Source organism: Delphinapterus leucas, chromosome 7, assembly GCF_059928025.1.
Source record: "Delphinapterus leucas isolate spDelLeu-1000000601 "Yukka" chromosome 7, BTC_Dleu_Yukka2, whole genome shotgun sequence".
Lineage (NCBI taxonomy): Eukaryota > Metazoa > Chordata > Mammalia > Artiodactyla > Monodontidae > Delphinapterus > Delphinapterus leucas.
The window spans coordinates 9,033,850-9,047,125 of NC_143135.1; the positions used below are offsets into that span (position 1 = coordinate 9,033,850).

At 50.3% G+C, this 13,276-nt stretch overlaps 1 protein-coding gene across 4 annotated transcripts; it reads left to right on the top strand.

Annotated features, from left to right (window-relative positions):
* Positions 1–14: 14 nt before the first annotated feature.
* On the top strand, positions 15–13,235 carry NXF1 (nuclear RNA export factor 1). 4 transcript variants are annotated; one of them, XM_022591721.2, is made up of 22 exons: positions 263–279; positions 1,330–1,498; positions 4,779–4,962; positions 5,182–5,341; positions 6,145–6,228; positions 6,341–6,445; positions 6,565–6,645; positions 6,757–6,826; positions 6,960–7,048; positions 7,181–7,288; positions 7,472–7,581; positions 9,406–9,442; positions 9,911–9,979; positions 10,075–10,130; positions 10,262–10,369; positions 10,486–10,544; positions 10,651–10,766; positions 10,890–10,932; positions 11,535–11,607; positions 12,086–12,268; positions 12,760–12,820; positions 12,937–13,235. In XM_022591721.2, the coding sequence occupies exons 2-22, from the start codon at positions 1,471–1,473 to the stop codon at positions 12,973–12,975; spliced, it is 1,863 nt and encodes a 620-aa protein (XP_022447429.2). In that variant the 5' UTR covers positions 263–279; positions 1,330–1,470; the 3' UTR covers positions 12,976–13,235. The 4 variants fall into 4 exon arrangements, with proteins under 4 accessions (XP_089770775.1, XP_022447429.2, XP_089770776.1 ...); XM_089914649.1 differs by lacking the exon at positions 1,330–1,498 and having other exon boundaries at positions 15–279; XM_089914650.1 differs by lacking the exon at positions 263–279 and having other exon boundaries at positions 1,228–1,498.
* Positions 13,236–13,276: the final 41 nt, after the last annotated feature.

Here is a 13,276-nt window from a genome sequence, read left to right on the forward strand (position 1 = left end):
AAGGGTTGGGCTGATGGCCCCAAGGGGCCAGGCTTTGGGCTCCATGCACACAGCTGCCTCCAGCAGGGGATAACCAAGTGCAGCAGCACTTAATTAGCATGGAAACTTCCCTTCAAAGCGGGGAGCAGGATCTCAGAGTGGGTCTCTGATGGGTGGCAACTTCCAGGACCATCTCCAGAAGTATTTGGACCTGTTTCATCTGCATCCTCCAACCAGCTGGCCCCACGTTTTCCTTGGGCTGGATGAAGCAGGAGTTCTGCCTGCTGCCAGGAGTGAAAGGTGAAGAGAAGTGTTTGTTCGCAGCTCCAGCTGAGGCTCGTGGTCCCCTCGAAGCCCCTCACCAAATCCAAGCTAGTCACACGAGAATGAAGTAGAGACCTGCCTGGAACACCTACCTTCCAGGGAGGTCAATATGCTTGTCAGTCCCGAGCAGGACCCACGACCACATCGTGCCGAGGTCACCGGTGTTCCCCCGTTTCACACACCCAAAGGAAGCTCAAGCTATAGCGAGGACCATCACCATCACACCGGGCTGGCCATAGCACTTTGTGGGGGGGGGGGGTTGTCTAGGAGAGCCCAGGTCTTTCCTAGGCCTGGTGTTTTAATATTTTCTCTCCCCTTGGCCTGTGTTCAGAGGGTGGTCTTGCTTGCATCTTCACTGCCCAGTTGACCCACGATGTGGGTTTAGCACAGCACATTGGTGGTTGGTGGGGCGGTCTGTGAAGACGACCAAATCCTGACATGCAGTTTTTCTCATTTGACTCTGCAACTCTTCTTGGGGGAACGCATAGATAGGAAGCTTATTTCATAAATATTTGTTGAGTTTCTGCTACGTGCTAGGTATGGTACTGAGCCAGGTGCTGGAGAAAAAAGCCATGAATTAGTCAAGTCCCTGCTCTCTTGGAGCTTACCTTCTAGTTTTCTATTTTTATAGGCGAGGAAAGCACGGCATAGATAACGCAGATGGCAAAGGGCTGGGCTGAGCTGAGACTTAAGCCCTGGCTGGATCCCCGTAGGGGTCTATGAGCGGTCACTCCCACTCCAAGGCCCTTGGTCTCCCATTCCTCGGCAGCACTTCTTGTGGCTCCTCTTCCCTGTTCCTCTTGGAATCCTGGGCTGTAGCGTCCAGCTCTCAGCTTGATCCCCTACCTTTGTGGTGCTGGTCTAGCGGCGGACGGATGAGAGTAGGGGGCGGGGCGAACTCGCGGTAACTCTGGGCTTCGCGAGCTCGGGTCTTGGGCGGGGCGTGCAGCGCCAAGTCCCGCCCCCGGCGCGTCTGCCCGTCGGATGCGTACGCACATGTCCCAGCGGCCCCGCCTATTATTGTAGGACGTCGGCTGTCTGTGACGAGCTCACCCCCATAAAAGCGGTGGCACCCAGCGCAGGAGCACTTCGCCTTGGAGCGCCTTGGCGTTCGGACGTTGGGCTGGGTTGCGGCCCGCGACAGAGCCCTCCCTTTCTCGGTGTGCCATGGCGGACGAGGGGAAGTCGTACAACGGTCAGTGCCGGCCCTTGGGTTGGGGAGCGGGACGATCTGGGCTCAGCTGGGCAGCGCCGGCCTAGGCCGCAGCGCCGGGGCGTGAGGCCGCGAGGGGCCCGGCGTCCGCGGGGAGCGGCGGTGCGCGGCGCCGGCCCGGGGCGAGGCAGCCCGGGGGTTTGGCTGAACTTGAGGGTGGGTGCCCGACTTGTTAATTCCGGAATCCTGGCGTTGCGAGCACCTGCGGCTCGAAGCCGGTGGCTCGGCAGCGTGGTGATGAGATTCCTTTGAGCTTTGTGGGTGGTTGATACCTGTCAGTTCAATTTGGCTGCCAGACTCTTTAATGTGAGTCGGTGCCCTGCTCTTGGGCCGCCGGTGCCCTATTTTCTACCGCGCGTCCAGTCGGTCTTGCCCCCTTCCCCTCCCCCCCACCCGCCGCGGCTTTGGCTTAATATTTTAGACCTACACACTAACTCGGTGTTCTAGTCCGAACACTACATTGGGTTTTAGTCCAGAGTAGTGGTTAAGAGCACACGACAGCCGAGGTTTCAATCCTGAGTTGGCTATGCCAATCTTGAGTGAGTTAAACACTCAGGCCTGATTTTCCACCCCTTTAATAAGGATAGAAACAGTACCTACCTCCTGAGTTTGTCTCCGTGTGTGCGTTAAAACGAGATGGTTCGTGTCAAGTGCCTGGAGCATAGTGCCTGGCATTGGAGAAAGCTCTCAGTGAACGTTAGCTGCGCTTTCTATTCATTTATTATTTTTTCCCTAGGGTCACTTCTTGAGGTTCATTGTTTGCAGAGTATTACACATTAGACAGACCTTTTTGGGGAATCATGCGTCTTTTTTAAGAGGCCATTCCTACCCACCAGGGTTCCGAGGATCATATCCCTGGAGAACATTTGAGGACCCTTGGTGAAACACCCTAGCTGCCACTAGAACCTGAATTTAGGAGTTGTCTCCTGAGTTAAGAGGCATTTCTGACCAAGGAAACAAAGAGCTCACTCCCTAAACTTCAGAGTGGCAGTTTGAGAATAAGGCTTTCAAAAGAAGCTCTTAAATTGGTCATATTTGTAACTGATGTTTGTACTGTATAGGCAAAAGAGGTATTGTTTACTGAAAGCTAATGTAATCATTGTGATTGGTTTTCTGAGATGTGAGAGAGGTCACCTTGGGATTAAGTAGATTTGGGTGGGCTGACAGAAAGCTGATTTCAGGTGACTTTCAGGGAGTCTGAGTTGTGTCCAGTTACACTTGGGTCACTCACGTCCACATTCACTTCAGAGTGGCAGTTTAAGAACAAGAATTTTATTTATTTAGTTTTTTTTAGTAAGGTTGATTTACAGTATTATGTTAGTTTCAGGTGTATGACATAGTGATTCAGTATTTGATAAATTCGATTCCTTTAAAAGTTATTACAAAGTAATGGCTGTCACTGCCCATGCTGTACAATGTATCCTTGTTGCTTATCCATTGTATATTTAGTAGTTTGTATCTCTTAATCCCATAACCTTATCTTGCCCCTCCCCACTTCCGTCTCCCCAGTGGTAACCACTAGTTTGTTATCTGTATCTGTGAGACTGTTTCTGTTTTGCTGAATATATTTATTTTTTAGATTCCACATGTAGGTGCTATCATACAATAATTGTCTTTTTCTGTCCGACTTATTTCACTAAGCATAATACCCTCCAAGTCCATTCATGGTGTTGCAGTGGCAAGGTTTCATTCTTTTTTATGACTGAGTAGTATTCTGTTGTGTATATATGTACCCCATCTTCTTTATCCATTAGTCTCTTGATGGACACTTGGGTTGCTTCCATATCTTGGCCACTGTAAATAGTGCTGCTATGAACTTTGGGGTGCATGTATCTTTATTTTTCCCCCCTGAACACAAGTGAAGCTCATATGGTATATAACACAGGGAACTCTACTCAGTGCTCTGTGGTTACCTAAATGGGAAGGAAATCCAAAAAAGAGGGGATATATGTATACATATAGCTGATTCACTTTGCTGTACAGTAGAAACTAACACAGCATTGTAAAGCAATTAAACTCCAATAAAAATTTAAAGATTTAAAAAAAAAACAAGTGAAGCTTATATGTTTTCTTCCCTTTTTCTTAGTTTTGATGTTTTCCTTTTTTTTTAATTTTTATTTTACATTAGCGTATAGTTGATTTACAATGTTGTGTTAGTTTCAGGCGTACAGCAAAGTGATTTAGTTATACGTATATCTATTTTCCAGATTCTTTTCCCATATAGGTTATTTCAGAGTTTTGAGTAGAGTTTCCTGTGCTCTATGGTAGGTCCTTGTTGATTATCTGTTTTATATATAGTAGTGTGTATATGTTAATCCCAACCTCTTAATTTATGCATGTATCTTTTTGAGTTAGTATTTTTTGTTTTTTCCAGATATATAACCAGGAGTGGAATTGCTGGATCATATTGTAGCTCTATTTTTAGTTTTTTGAAGAGAGAACAAGACTTAAAAGAAGCCCTTAGATTGGTCATATTTGTAACTGATGTCTGTGCTATATAGGCAAAAGAAGTATTGTTTACTGAGAGCTGATGTAATTATTGTGATTGGCTTTCCAAGATGTGAGAGGTCACTGATCAAATTTTCAGTGAGGGTAGACTTAGGGAATGAACTTATGGTTACTAGGGGGAAGGGTGGGGGGGGCAGGGATAGTTAGGGAGTTTGGGATTGACGTGTACACACTGCTCTATTTAAAATGGATAACCAACAAGGACATACTGTATAGCACAGGGAACTCTGCTCAGTATTCTCTAACAACCTAATTGGGAAAAAATTTGAAAAGGAATAGATAACGTTTATATGTATAACTGAATTACCTTGTTGTGCACCTGAAACTAACACAACGTTGTTAATCAGCTATGCTCCAACATAAAATTAAAAGTTAAAAAAAATTCTGAGTGGGATTAAGTAGATTTGGGAGGCTGAGAAAAGCAGACTTCAGGTGACTTTCAGGGGCTCTGAGTTGTATCCAGTTAAACTTGGGACACTCGCACTTCCACATTCTGCTTCTTCTTTCTATAGTTCCAGTTTCTGCTTCATTTTTCTAAAGACTTTACGCAGTTTTCCAATCATTTTCCCCTGTTGCCGCCATCCCACGGAGAGGGTTCTTTCCCTGGACAGGCAGAAGAGTTTGCACGGAGGTGGTCTCTGTAGTGAGTGTGTATCTCATCTGATAGTGCCGGGTGCCGGATGCTGTGGTTGCCAGGCAAGGTAGCTGAACCAGTGATGTATTTTCTCATTTAAAATTCTGTTCCCAACCCCAGAGCACGATGATCGAGTTGGTTTCCCTCAAAGAAGAAAGAAAGGCCGGGGCCCCTTCCGGTGGAAGTGTGGCGAGGGGAACCGGAGGTCTGGAAGAGGAGGTTTCGTTGTTCGGTCTTCCCGCCTTGAGGAAAATGACAGAGATGTGGCAATGAGCGATGCCCAGGATGTTTCCCGAGTACGATAGTAAGTAACCAGTTGATCTGGTTTGAATTTATCGACCCCCTCATTTATGTAGCCCTCTTACTGTCCATGTCATTTCTCTTCCCGCCTGGAAGAGAGAGAAATGCCAGGACCTGCTTAATGGTTGAGCAGTCTTAGTTGTGGTCCTGGTAACAGTGCAGGAAAGTCTTTGAGAAGACATTCCTGACCTTTCTGAGTGTTTTATTCTCTCCCCCCCCACAGCAACCCCTATGCTGCACGACCCAACCGTAGGGGTGATAATTGGCACGAGCGGTCCCGAATTCACGTTACTGTGCCTCTGCGGAGAGATAGAGCTCCCCCCGAGAGGGGCGGGGCTGGCCCCAGCCAGGACGGGGCCTCAAGGAGCTGGTTTAAGATTACAGTGAGTACCTTGGAAAGCACGCGGTGCAGGGGAGCTACAGGGGCTGGGCTCAGAGTTAAGGTGTTCACTTTTCCCATTGAAAAATCAGTGTTGCCAGCTGTTAACTCCACAGTCAGGCAACCATTCTTTCTCCTGAGAGTCCATATCTTAGGACACCTAAGAGCAGGTTCAGAAAAGGAGAAGGGGACAGGTAGGATGGGGAGGCCACCTAAAGGGAAATGTGGCAACTGCGGTTGGGAGGTGGAATAACACCTCCACATGTCTCCATCTGACTCAAGCTGAGTGTGGAGCTGGGGGTCCCTTGAGTCCTCTCAGGGGCAGGCAGGTTATGAATGATGTCTTGGAACTTTTAGAATCAAACAATTTGAATCTTTTGAGGAATAATAAGTATAAATGGACAGAAAGGAGGTTAAGGAGTTCGTGTTTGGCTTGAGTAGAAACCCTTTTTTTTGGCCACACCGCGCAGCTTGTGGGATCTTCTTAGTTCCCCCACCAGGGGTTGAACCCGGACCACCAGGGAGTTCCCAGAAAACCTTTTTTTTTTTTTTTAATATTTATTTGGCCGCACCGGGTCTTAGATGTGGCATGTGGGATCTAGTTCCCTGACCAGGGATCGAACCTGGGCCCCCAGCATTGGGAGCGAGGAGTCTTAGCCACTGGACCGCCAGGGAAGTCCCCCCAGAAAACCTTTAACTGACCGTTTCTTCAGAGCTTGGCAGATGATACGAAAGGAGGACTAGAGTGGGTCTGCTGTTCAGTATTAGTTATGTGTTGTTCCCTTCTCTTCTCTTTCTCTCATCTAGATTCCTTATGGCAGGAAATATGACAAGTCATGGCTCCTGAGCATGATTCAGAGCAAGTGCAGCATCCCTTTCACTCCCATTGAGGTAAGAGAAGGCCCAAGTGTGTGGCTGGGGACCAAGGAGCAGGTGGAGGTACCATCTGCACGGGGGTGCTCTGGGCTCCCAAGTCCAATGCTGTTGTTTTCTCTTCTTGCAGTTTCACTATGAAAACACACGGGCCCTGTTTTTTGTTGAGGATGCCAGTACTGCCTCTGCACTGAAGGCTGTCAACTATAAGATTTTAGATCGGGAGAACCGCAGGGTGTGTGTGAAGGGCTTGGCTTGGTGGGGGTGGGGATTGGTGCTCAGGCACGGGCTGGTCTTGGTCCTGGGGCTTAGGCCTCCCTGGAGTTCACCGCGCCGTGCGTGTCTCCCCTGCAGATATCTATCATCATCAACTCCTCTCTTCCACCCCACACTGTGCAGAACGAGCTGAAGCCAGAGCAAGCAGAGCAGCTAAAGGTGAGGCAGCCACAGGGGTGGGCGCTTCCACCCGCATCCTGCCACTTCCCACCCTCCCCCATGCCCACACGCGACGCCAGTGACCGCTGAATCCTTTGTATTCCTCTGTAGCTGGTCATGAGCAAACGATACGATGGCTCCCAGCAAGCACTTGACCTCAAGGGCCTCCGCTCAGACCCAGGTACGGTTGATAGCAGTAATTCTCAGATGGGTGGCGGCAGAGGGGGATCTGTCAGGCAGGGAACATTTGAGGCTGGTTTGGTGGGAACGCTGGCCTGGGTGAGCCCTCTCAGACTTCCCTTTCCTTCCTGAAGATTTGGTGGCCCAGAACATTGATGTTGTCCTGAATCGTAGAAGCTGTATGGCAGCCACCCTGCGAATCATTGAAGAGAACATCCCTGAGGTGAGGCCTTTGTCCCACTGGGTGGGAGGAAGCAGGGTGGGATAGATAGATAGATAGGATGGGGTTGGGAGGCAGGTTTGTTTCAGATTCCCTTGCTGCTGGTGCTTCCTCTAAATTCTTCTCTCCCCACAGCTGTTGTCCTTAAACTTGAGCAATAACAAGCTGTACAGGCTGGATGACTTGTCCAGCATTGTGCAGAAAGCACCCAATCTAAAGATCCTCGATCTTTCTGGAAATGAGGTGAGATTGAGAGCCTGTTTGTGTTTTGGATGGGGTGGGCAGAGGGTGGAGAGAGCTTGCCTGGTGGCAGCAAGAGGCGAGGGAGGGCATTTAAGGGATGAGGTGGGGCTTGGGGGTGGGAGGAATCTAGCTGGCTCCCTTTACCAGCGTGTCTTTCCCACCTTTTCTCCCCATCCTTTGCAGCTAAAGTCTGAGCGGGAGTTGGACAAGATAAAAGGGCTGAAGCTAGAAGAGCTGTGGCTTGACAGAAACACCCTGTGTGATACCTTTCGAGACCAGTCCACCTACATCAGGTCAGTTTTAACCTCTGTCTCCCCTCCTGGGAACCTTCACCCCCTAGGAGGCTGAGCTGATGCACCCTGACCAGTGCCCGTCTGCAGATGTGCAGCCCTGAGCTGGAACCACCCGTCCTTGGGGAGGATCATGTGCTCTTCCCTTTTGTCCATCCGTGACACCCAGCTTTGCCCCAGGCCTCCTTTCCTTTCTTCTCACCTGTCTGCCTGTTTGCTGGTTCTATGGCTTTTCTCCTTCCTTCCTGAACACAGGGTTTTCTACACTCCCCCTACCCTGTTGTTCCAAGAAGAGCATCTCCCTTTTTTACCATGGCTAGGGGGCATATCTTGTATATTATGCCCCATACATGGAGTTGCTTTGAGCCAAGAGCCTGGTATCCCTGGGCAGAGAAAGCCCTCCCTCCCTGGGACTTCCTGCTCATGGAAGTCCTTCCTTCCTCTGTCCTGCAACGGCCCCTCTTGCCCTTTTGCCAAGAGGCGCTCTCTTCTCACAATCTCCTTGCCCAAGGCTGTTGCCTGGGCTTTCCTGCCCACACTGAGGTTGAGGCCTCCTGGTGGCTGGTGCCATGCAATCGGTCTCTCTTGCCCAGTGCCGTAAGCTGGGCCCTCCCTGGAGGAGAAACCTGGGTTCCCGAAGACATGTGACCAGAGCCGGGGCCCCGCCAGTAGGCGAGGGAATCCCAGGGCAGGTGCTGGGCGTGGAGGCCACGGGGGCATAGGCTACCAAGGTGACAGAGAACTGACCTTCTCTGGGGGCGCTGCACCTCGCTCACTCGCACACCTCACATCTCCCTGCTTGGCCCTGGAGGATGGCTGGTTAGCCAGAGACGGGTAAGATTCCTCAGGGAAGGAACAACCTAAGACAGGCACAGTCGCAGAGGGGCCATCAGGAGAGAACTTGGGGGCCAACAGAGGTGGGGCACAGACCCTCACCCCCCCAACTTTGCAGGGGCCTGAACCCTCACCCCTTCTGAGGGAGGTCTCCTGTCCCCATGGCTGCTTCGCTTCCCACGCCCAGCTCAGATCGGAACCCAGGTAGCAGACAGAGACCTGGCCAGTAGCAGCTGCCCTCCCGCCACAGCAAGGCTTTGTTTCCCATTTCCTCCTTGGATCACAGGGAAGAGGGAGCTGAAAGAAAGGGCTGTGTCAGGTGCCTTCTTCCCTTTGTTCTCCCTCTTCTTTCTAAATGACTCTTTGCCGTGTAGTGCTTTCGCTTTTCCTTTGCTTTCTCTTCCTCTTTCTCTCTCCTCGCCAGTATCGGCCCCGTCTCCTTGGCTCCTTCCTCTCCTGCCTTTTCTCTCTCTTCTCCGTTTCGTCCCCTCGCTGCTTGCTTGGCCTCATCTCCTCCTGAGCCCGCCTTGCTCATCTCCCTGCCCCAACACCCTGTACCATTTCTGCGGTGTGTTCTGGTCTCGGCCGTGGCCAGACCTGGCAGAAGTGATGGATACCTGTTGAGGCAGTGGAGCCCCTGGGCTCCCACCCCATTCCCTCCTCCCGGGGGCTGCACAGGTGAGTAGGTGGAAGGTAAGGGGGGCAGGGAGGGAAAGGAGGTCCTGGCTTAAAGCCTGGGCCGGGAGTGCTGCTTCTGTGGCGTGCTCAGAGTCACTCAGAGAAGAGAGGGTCATCCTCCGAGGCAGTCATTTCTGGGTGCCCAGGAGAGGTGGGGAGTTGGGGCCGTTTTTCCTGGAGCTCAGAGGCTGGGAAAGAGTGAGGACAAGAGGATGGGATGGGCTGTCCCTCGGGCATTGGTATATTCACCCCTAGAGCAGCCCAGGAGGCACGGTGGCTCTGAAACATCACTCATTTCTGTCCCATTCTTGACAGCGCCGTTCGAGAGCGATTTCCCAAATTATTACGCCTGGTAAGTACCTAACTTTTTTCATTCTCTTCTGAGGAGCATAGCATCTCGCACCCTCAAAGTCTTGCCTAATGTGTTTGTATGATCACTGATTTGGGGACATGGAGCCCTTTGAGAATCTGACAAAGTCTCTAATCCTTTTTTTTTTTTTTTTCCCCTGGTTGGGGGGTGGGGGGAATCAAGCCATTTTATTGAGGACCTTTGAGGGAGGGTTGAAGGGCCGGTAGAACAATGAGATCTGACATCCTTCTCCCAGCTGGGATCCCCCCAGCTTCACAGTCGCTGAAAATATAATCATTCTTCCCAGAAAAACACCTGTAGACAAAAGTTGCATCTATCAGGATTCATGGACCCTTGCCATGTCTCTTTTACACTTGACCTGTGACCCCTCACTCTTAGTTCTCCCATCTGAGTGCTCATCCAGCCTTTTCTGTCTGGTTTATATCGTCGGCTGTCACTTTCTTTCTGCAGGACGGCCATGAGTTACCCCCACCGATTGCCTTTGACATTGAAGCCCCCACAGTGTTACCTCCCTGCAAGGTGAGTGGAGGGGGCCGCGGCTGGGGGCACAGAGTTAGCGCTCACGTTGGGAGGAGAGTCCTGGTTGCGTGGTCCTAATATCTGTTTGATTCCAGGGAAGCTACTTTGGAACAGAGACCCTGAAGAATCTGGTGCTGCACTTCTTGCAGCAGTGAGTATCTCAGGTCACCTGAGGCTGCGGAGCGGTGGGCTGGCCCCAGCACAGCTCGCTCTGGGGAGCTGTCGGTCCCTGTGCGGCCCCAGATTGTGGAGCTCAGGCTTTCCCTTTTGTTTTCCTCGTAGGTACTATGCGATATATGACTCTGGAGACCGGCAGCAGCTCCTGGATGCCTACCACGATGGGGCCTGCTGCTCTCTGAGTATTCCTTTCACCCCCCAGAACCCTGCCCGGTGAGTGTCACATCCCAGAACCTGCCCAGGACCAGAGTTTCTCGGCAAATACAGGCCAGCACGTGCACATGCACGCCGTTCTGACCACTGCCTCCTTTTTCTCCTGTTCCCCCCAGAAGCAACTTAGCTGAGTACTTCAAGGATAGTAGGAATGTGAAGAAGCTTAAAGACCCTAGTAAGTGTGTGATGTGAGCAGAACAGGTTGGGAGAAGGGGATGGGAAGGGGCTGAGTGTGGGCTGAGTGTGGCAGCTGCTCACCTTGGCTTCCCCTCCTCCCACAGCCCTGCGGTTCCGGCTGCTAAAGCACACACGTCTCAACGTTGTGGCCTTCCTCAATGAGTTGCCCAAAACTCAGCATGACGTCAGTTCCTTCGTGGTAGACATAAGCGCCCAGACAGTGAGCACCTATGTCTTCCTTGGCAGAAGGGCGGAATTGGGGAAGGGGCGGTTAAGAGGCAGGGAGGACTCAGGCTCTGGCTGGGAGCCTACGTGGTACCTGATGCTGCTGCTTCTCTTTCAGAGCACGTTGCTGTGTTTTTCTGTCAACGGGGTCTTCAAAGAAGGTGAGGGTCTTTGGAGTGCCGAGTTTGCAGAGTGGCCCCTTTCCCAGCTAGTCGTTCTTAGCACTCTTAGCTTCCCAGCTACCTTCTCTTCTCTCTTCTTCCTTGGCCTCCTTCTCTCATTCTGCCCCCCAAGCCTACCTTCTCCACCTGTCTTTTCCTGTCTGGGATATGGGAAAAGCCTGAGGATTAGAAGGGCACAGACTTTGGAGTCAGGCAGGTCTGAGCTTCCATCCCAACTTTGGTCCTCTGTGTCTGTGGGCAATTTATATTACCTCTGCGCCCGAGTCCTTATTTGTGAAAGGAAGGGGGTTAGTAATAGCCATCTCACAGTGTTGTGGTGAGTAAGTGAAGTGATGTACAAGATGCTTGACACCGGGCCTGGCACACACACACTCCACTAGTGGGATAACAGTGTTGTTGTTATTACTGTCCTCCCTGACCTCTGATACTCCTCCCCACTGTGCTCCCCTGTGCACACATAATCATCCCTGTCTGGCCCACTTAGGGTTCTTTGTATCAAATAAGACCATGATTTTTGAGAAGCTGTTTGAAAACAAAACATGAGTGACTCTGACAGGTTGTCACCATTGTTATCATTGCAGTGGATGGAAAATCTCGGGACTCTTTGCGAGCCTTTACCCGGACATTCATCGCTGTTCCTGCCAGCAGTTCAGGGTGAGTGTTGGACTTACCGTATGGGGTCCCAGTCCCAATCCATGGCCACCACTGTGAAGATTGGGGAGGGTGGGGTCGGTCCTCTGGGTATCTTCAGACATTCAGAAAGGCAGGGGGGTGATCAGAGGAGGGTCACATAGTGGTGACGAGCTTGGCTCTGGAGTCCAGCTGTCTGGGGTTTTCATCCTGGCTCCACCACTTCTAGCTTAGGGCAAGTTTCCTCATTTGAAAAGTGGTTTAACAATATTCACTTCCTAAGTCTGTTGTGAAGATAAATGAGGGTTGGGGGAGAATGTATAACTCTAGTGTGTTTGGTAGATAATCCCATACATGGAGTCCATGGGAAAGGGAGGAAATGATAAAGGGACCTCGTGGGTATTGAAAGGATCTGAGTGTCACGTGAGAATAGGAATGATGTTGGGAGGATGAGGTTATCTGTCTGTCTGTCCAGCTGTCTCAGGTGCTTTTTGTCCCCAAGGTTGTGCATCGTAAACGATGAGCTGTTTGTGCGGAATGCCAGTCCTGATGAGATCCAAAGAGCCTTTGCCATGCCTGCACCCACACCTTCTTCCAGCCCAGTGCCCACCCTCTCCCCAGAGCAGCAGGAAATGATTCAGGCATTCTCTACCCAGTCTGGCATGAACCTTGAGTGGTCCCAGAAGTGAGTACTGGACATGTGTAGGAATAAGGGTGAACTGGGGTAGGGCTGCTGGTGAATAATGAGTGCCCCTAAAATTTTTAAAGCCAGAACTTTTTTTATTACTTAAAGAAAAAAAAAAGATGGTCCATAAAAAAATTTTCTCTATGCATACATTAGCATAACATTTAAAGTCAAAATGAAGTCCCTCTTTTATACTGTTCTGCAACATACTTTACTTATCCCATGAACATCTTTCCCTATTAGTATAGAACTCACCTTAGTCTCATTTCTGTTAGCTATTTAATAGAAATAGATAGCTATTTAATATTTCTTTGTATTCGAAAGACCATTGATAGATGGATTTTTACCAACTTTTCATTTGTATAAAGAGTGCAAGAATGTATGTAATTGTTGGTGAGTGTTTCCATAGAATGGATGTTGAAGTGGCATTTAGAGATCAGGGTGACTGCGTCTTGGTTCTAATGGAGGTGCCTGTTCTTGCCCTGCTCCAGGTGCCTTCAGGACAACAACTGGGACTACACCAGATCTGCCCAGGCCTTTACTCATCTCAAGGTAAGATTTGGGAATAGGTGGCTAAAAGAGATTTCCAGGCCTTCAAGAGGGTCACGTAGGCTTGGGACGCGGGCATGGGCCACCTGGCTCTACTGACCTTTTATTTTTTCTCTAAGGCCAAGGGCGAGATCCCAGAAGTGGCATTCATGAAGTAATCCATAGTCATGCCCGAGAAGATCCCTGTAAATAGCCCTTGTCTGTCCTGATGTCACCTCTCCGGCCCCTGTGACTGTGACTGCTGGATCCCTCTCCTTACCTGCCTTCTTGAAGACTTCGGGAAGATTGAGCCTCCCTGGTGCCAGGAAGCCAAAGCTTACTTTGTAGAACTGACACTAAACTACCCGAAGGACTTAGGTGCTTTGTGTACTTAACCCCAGGATCCTCCCTACTTTTTAAGATAAAGAGTGATACTGTATTTTTGTGTCCAGTGTGCTGGGTTATTTTAGCCTTGCCCTT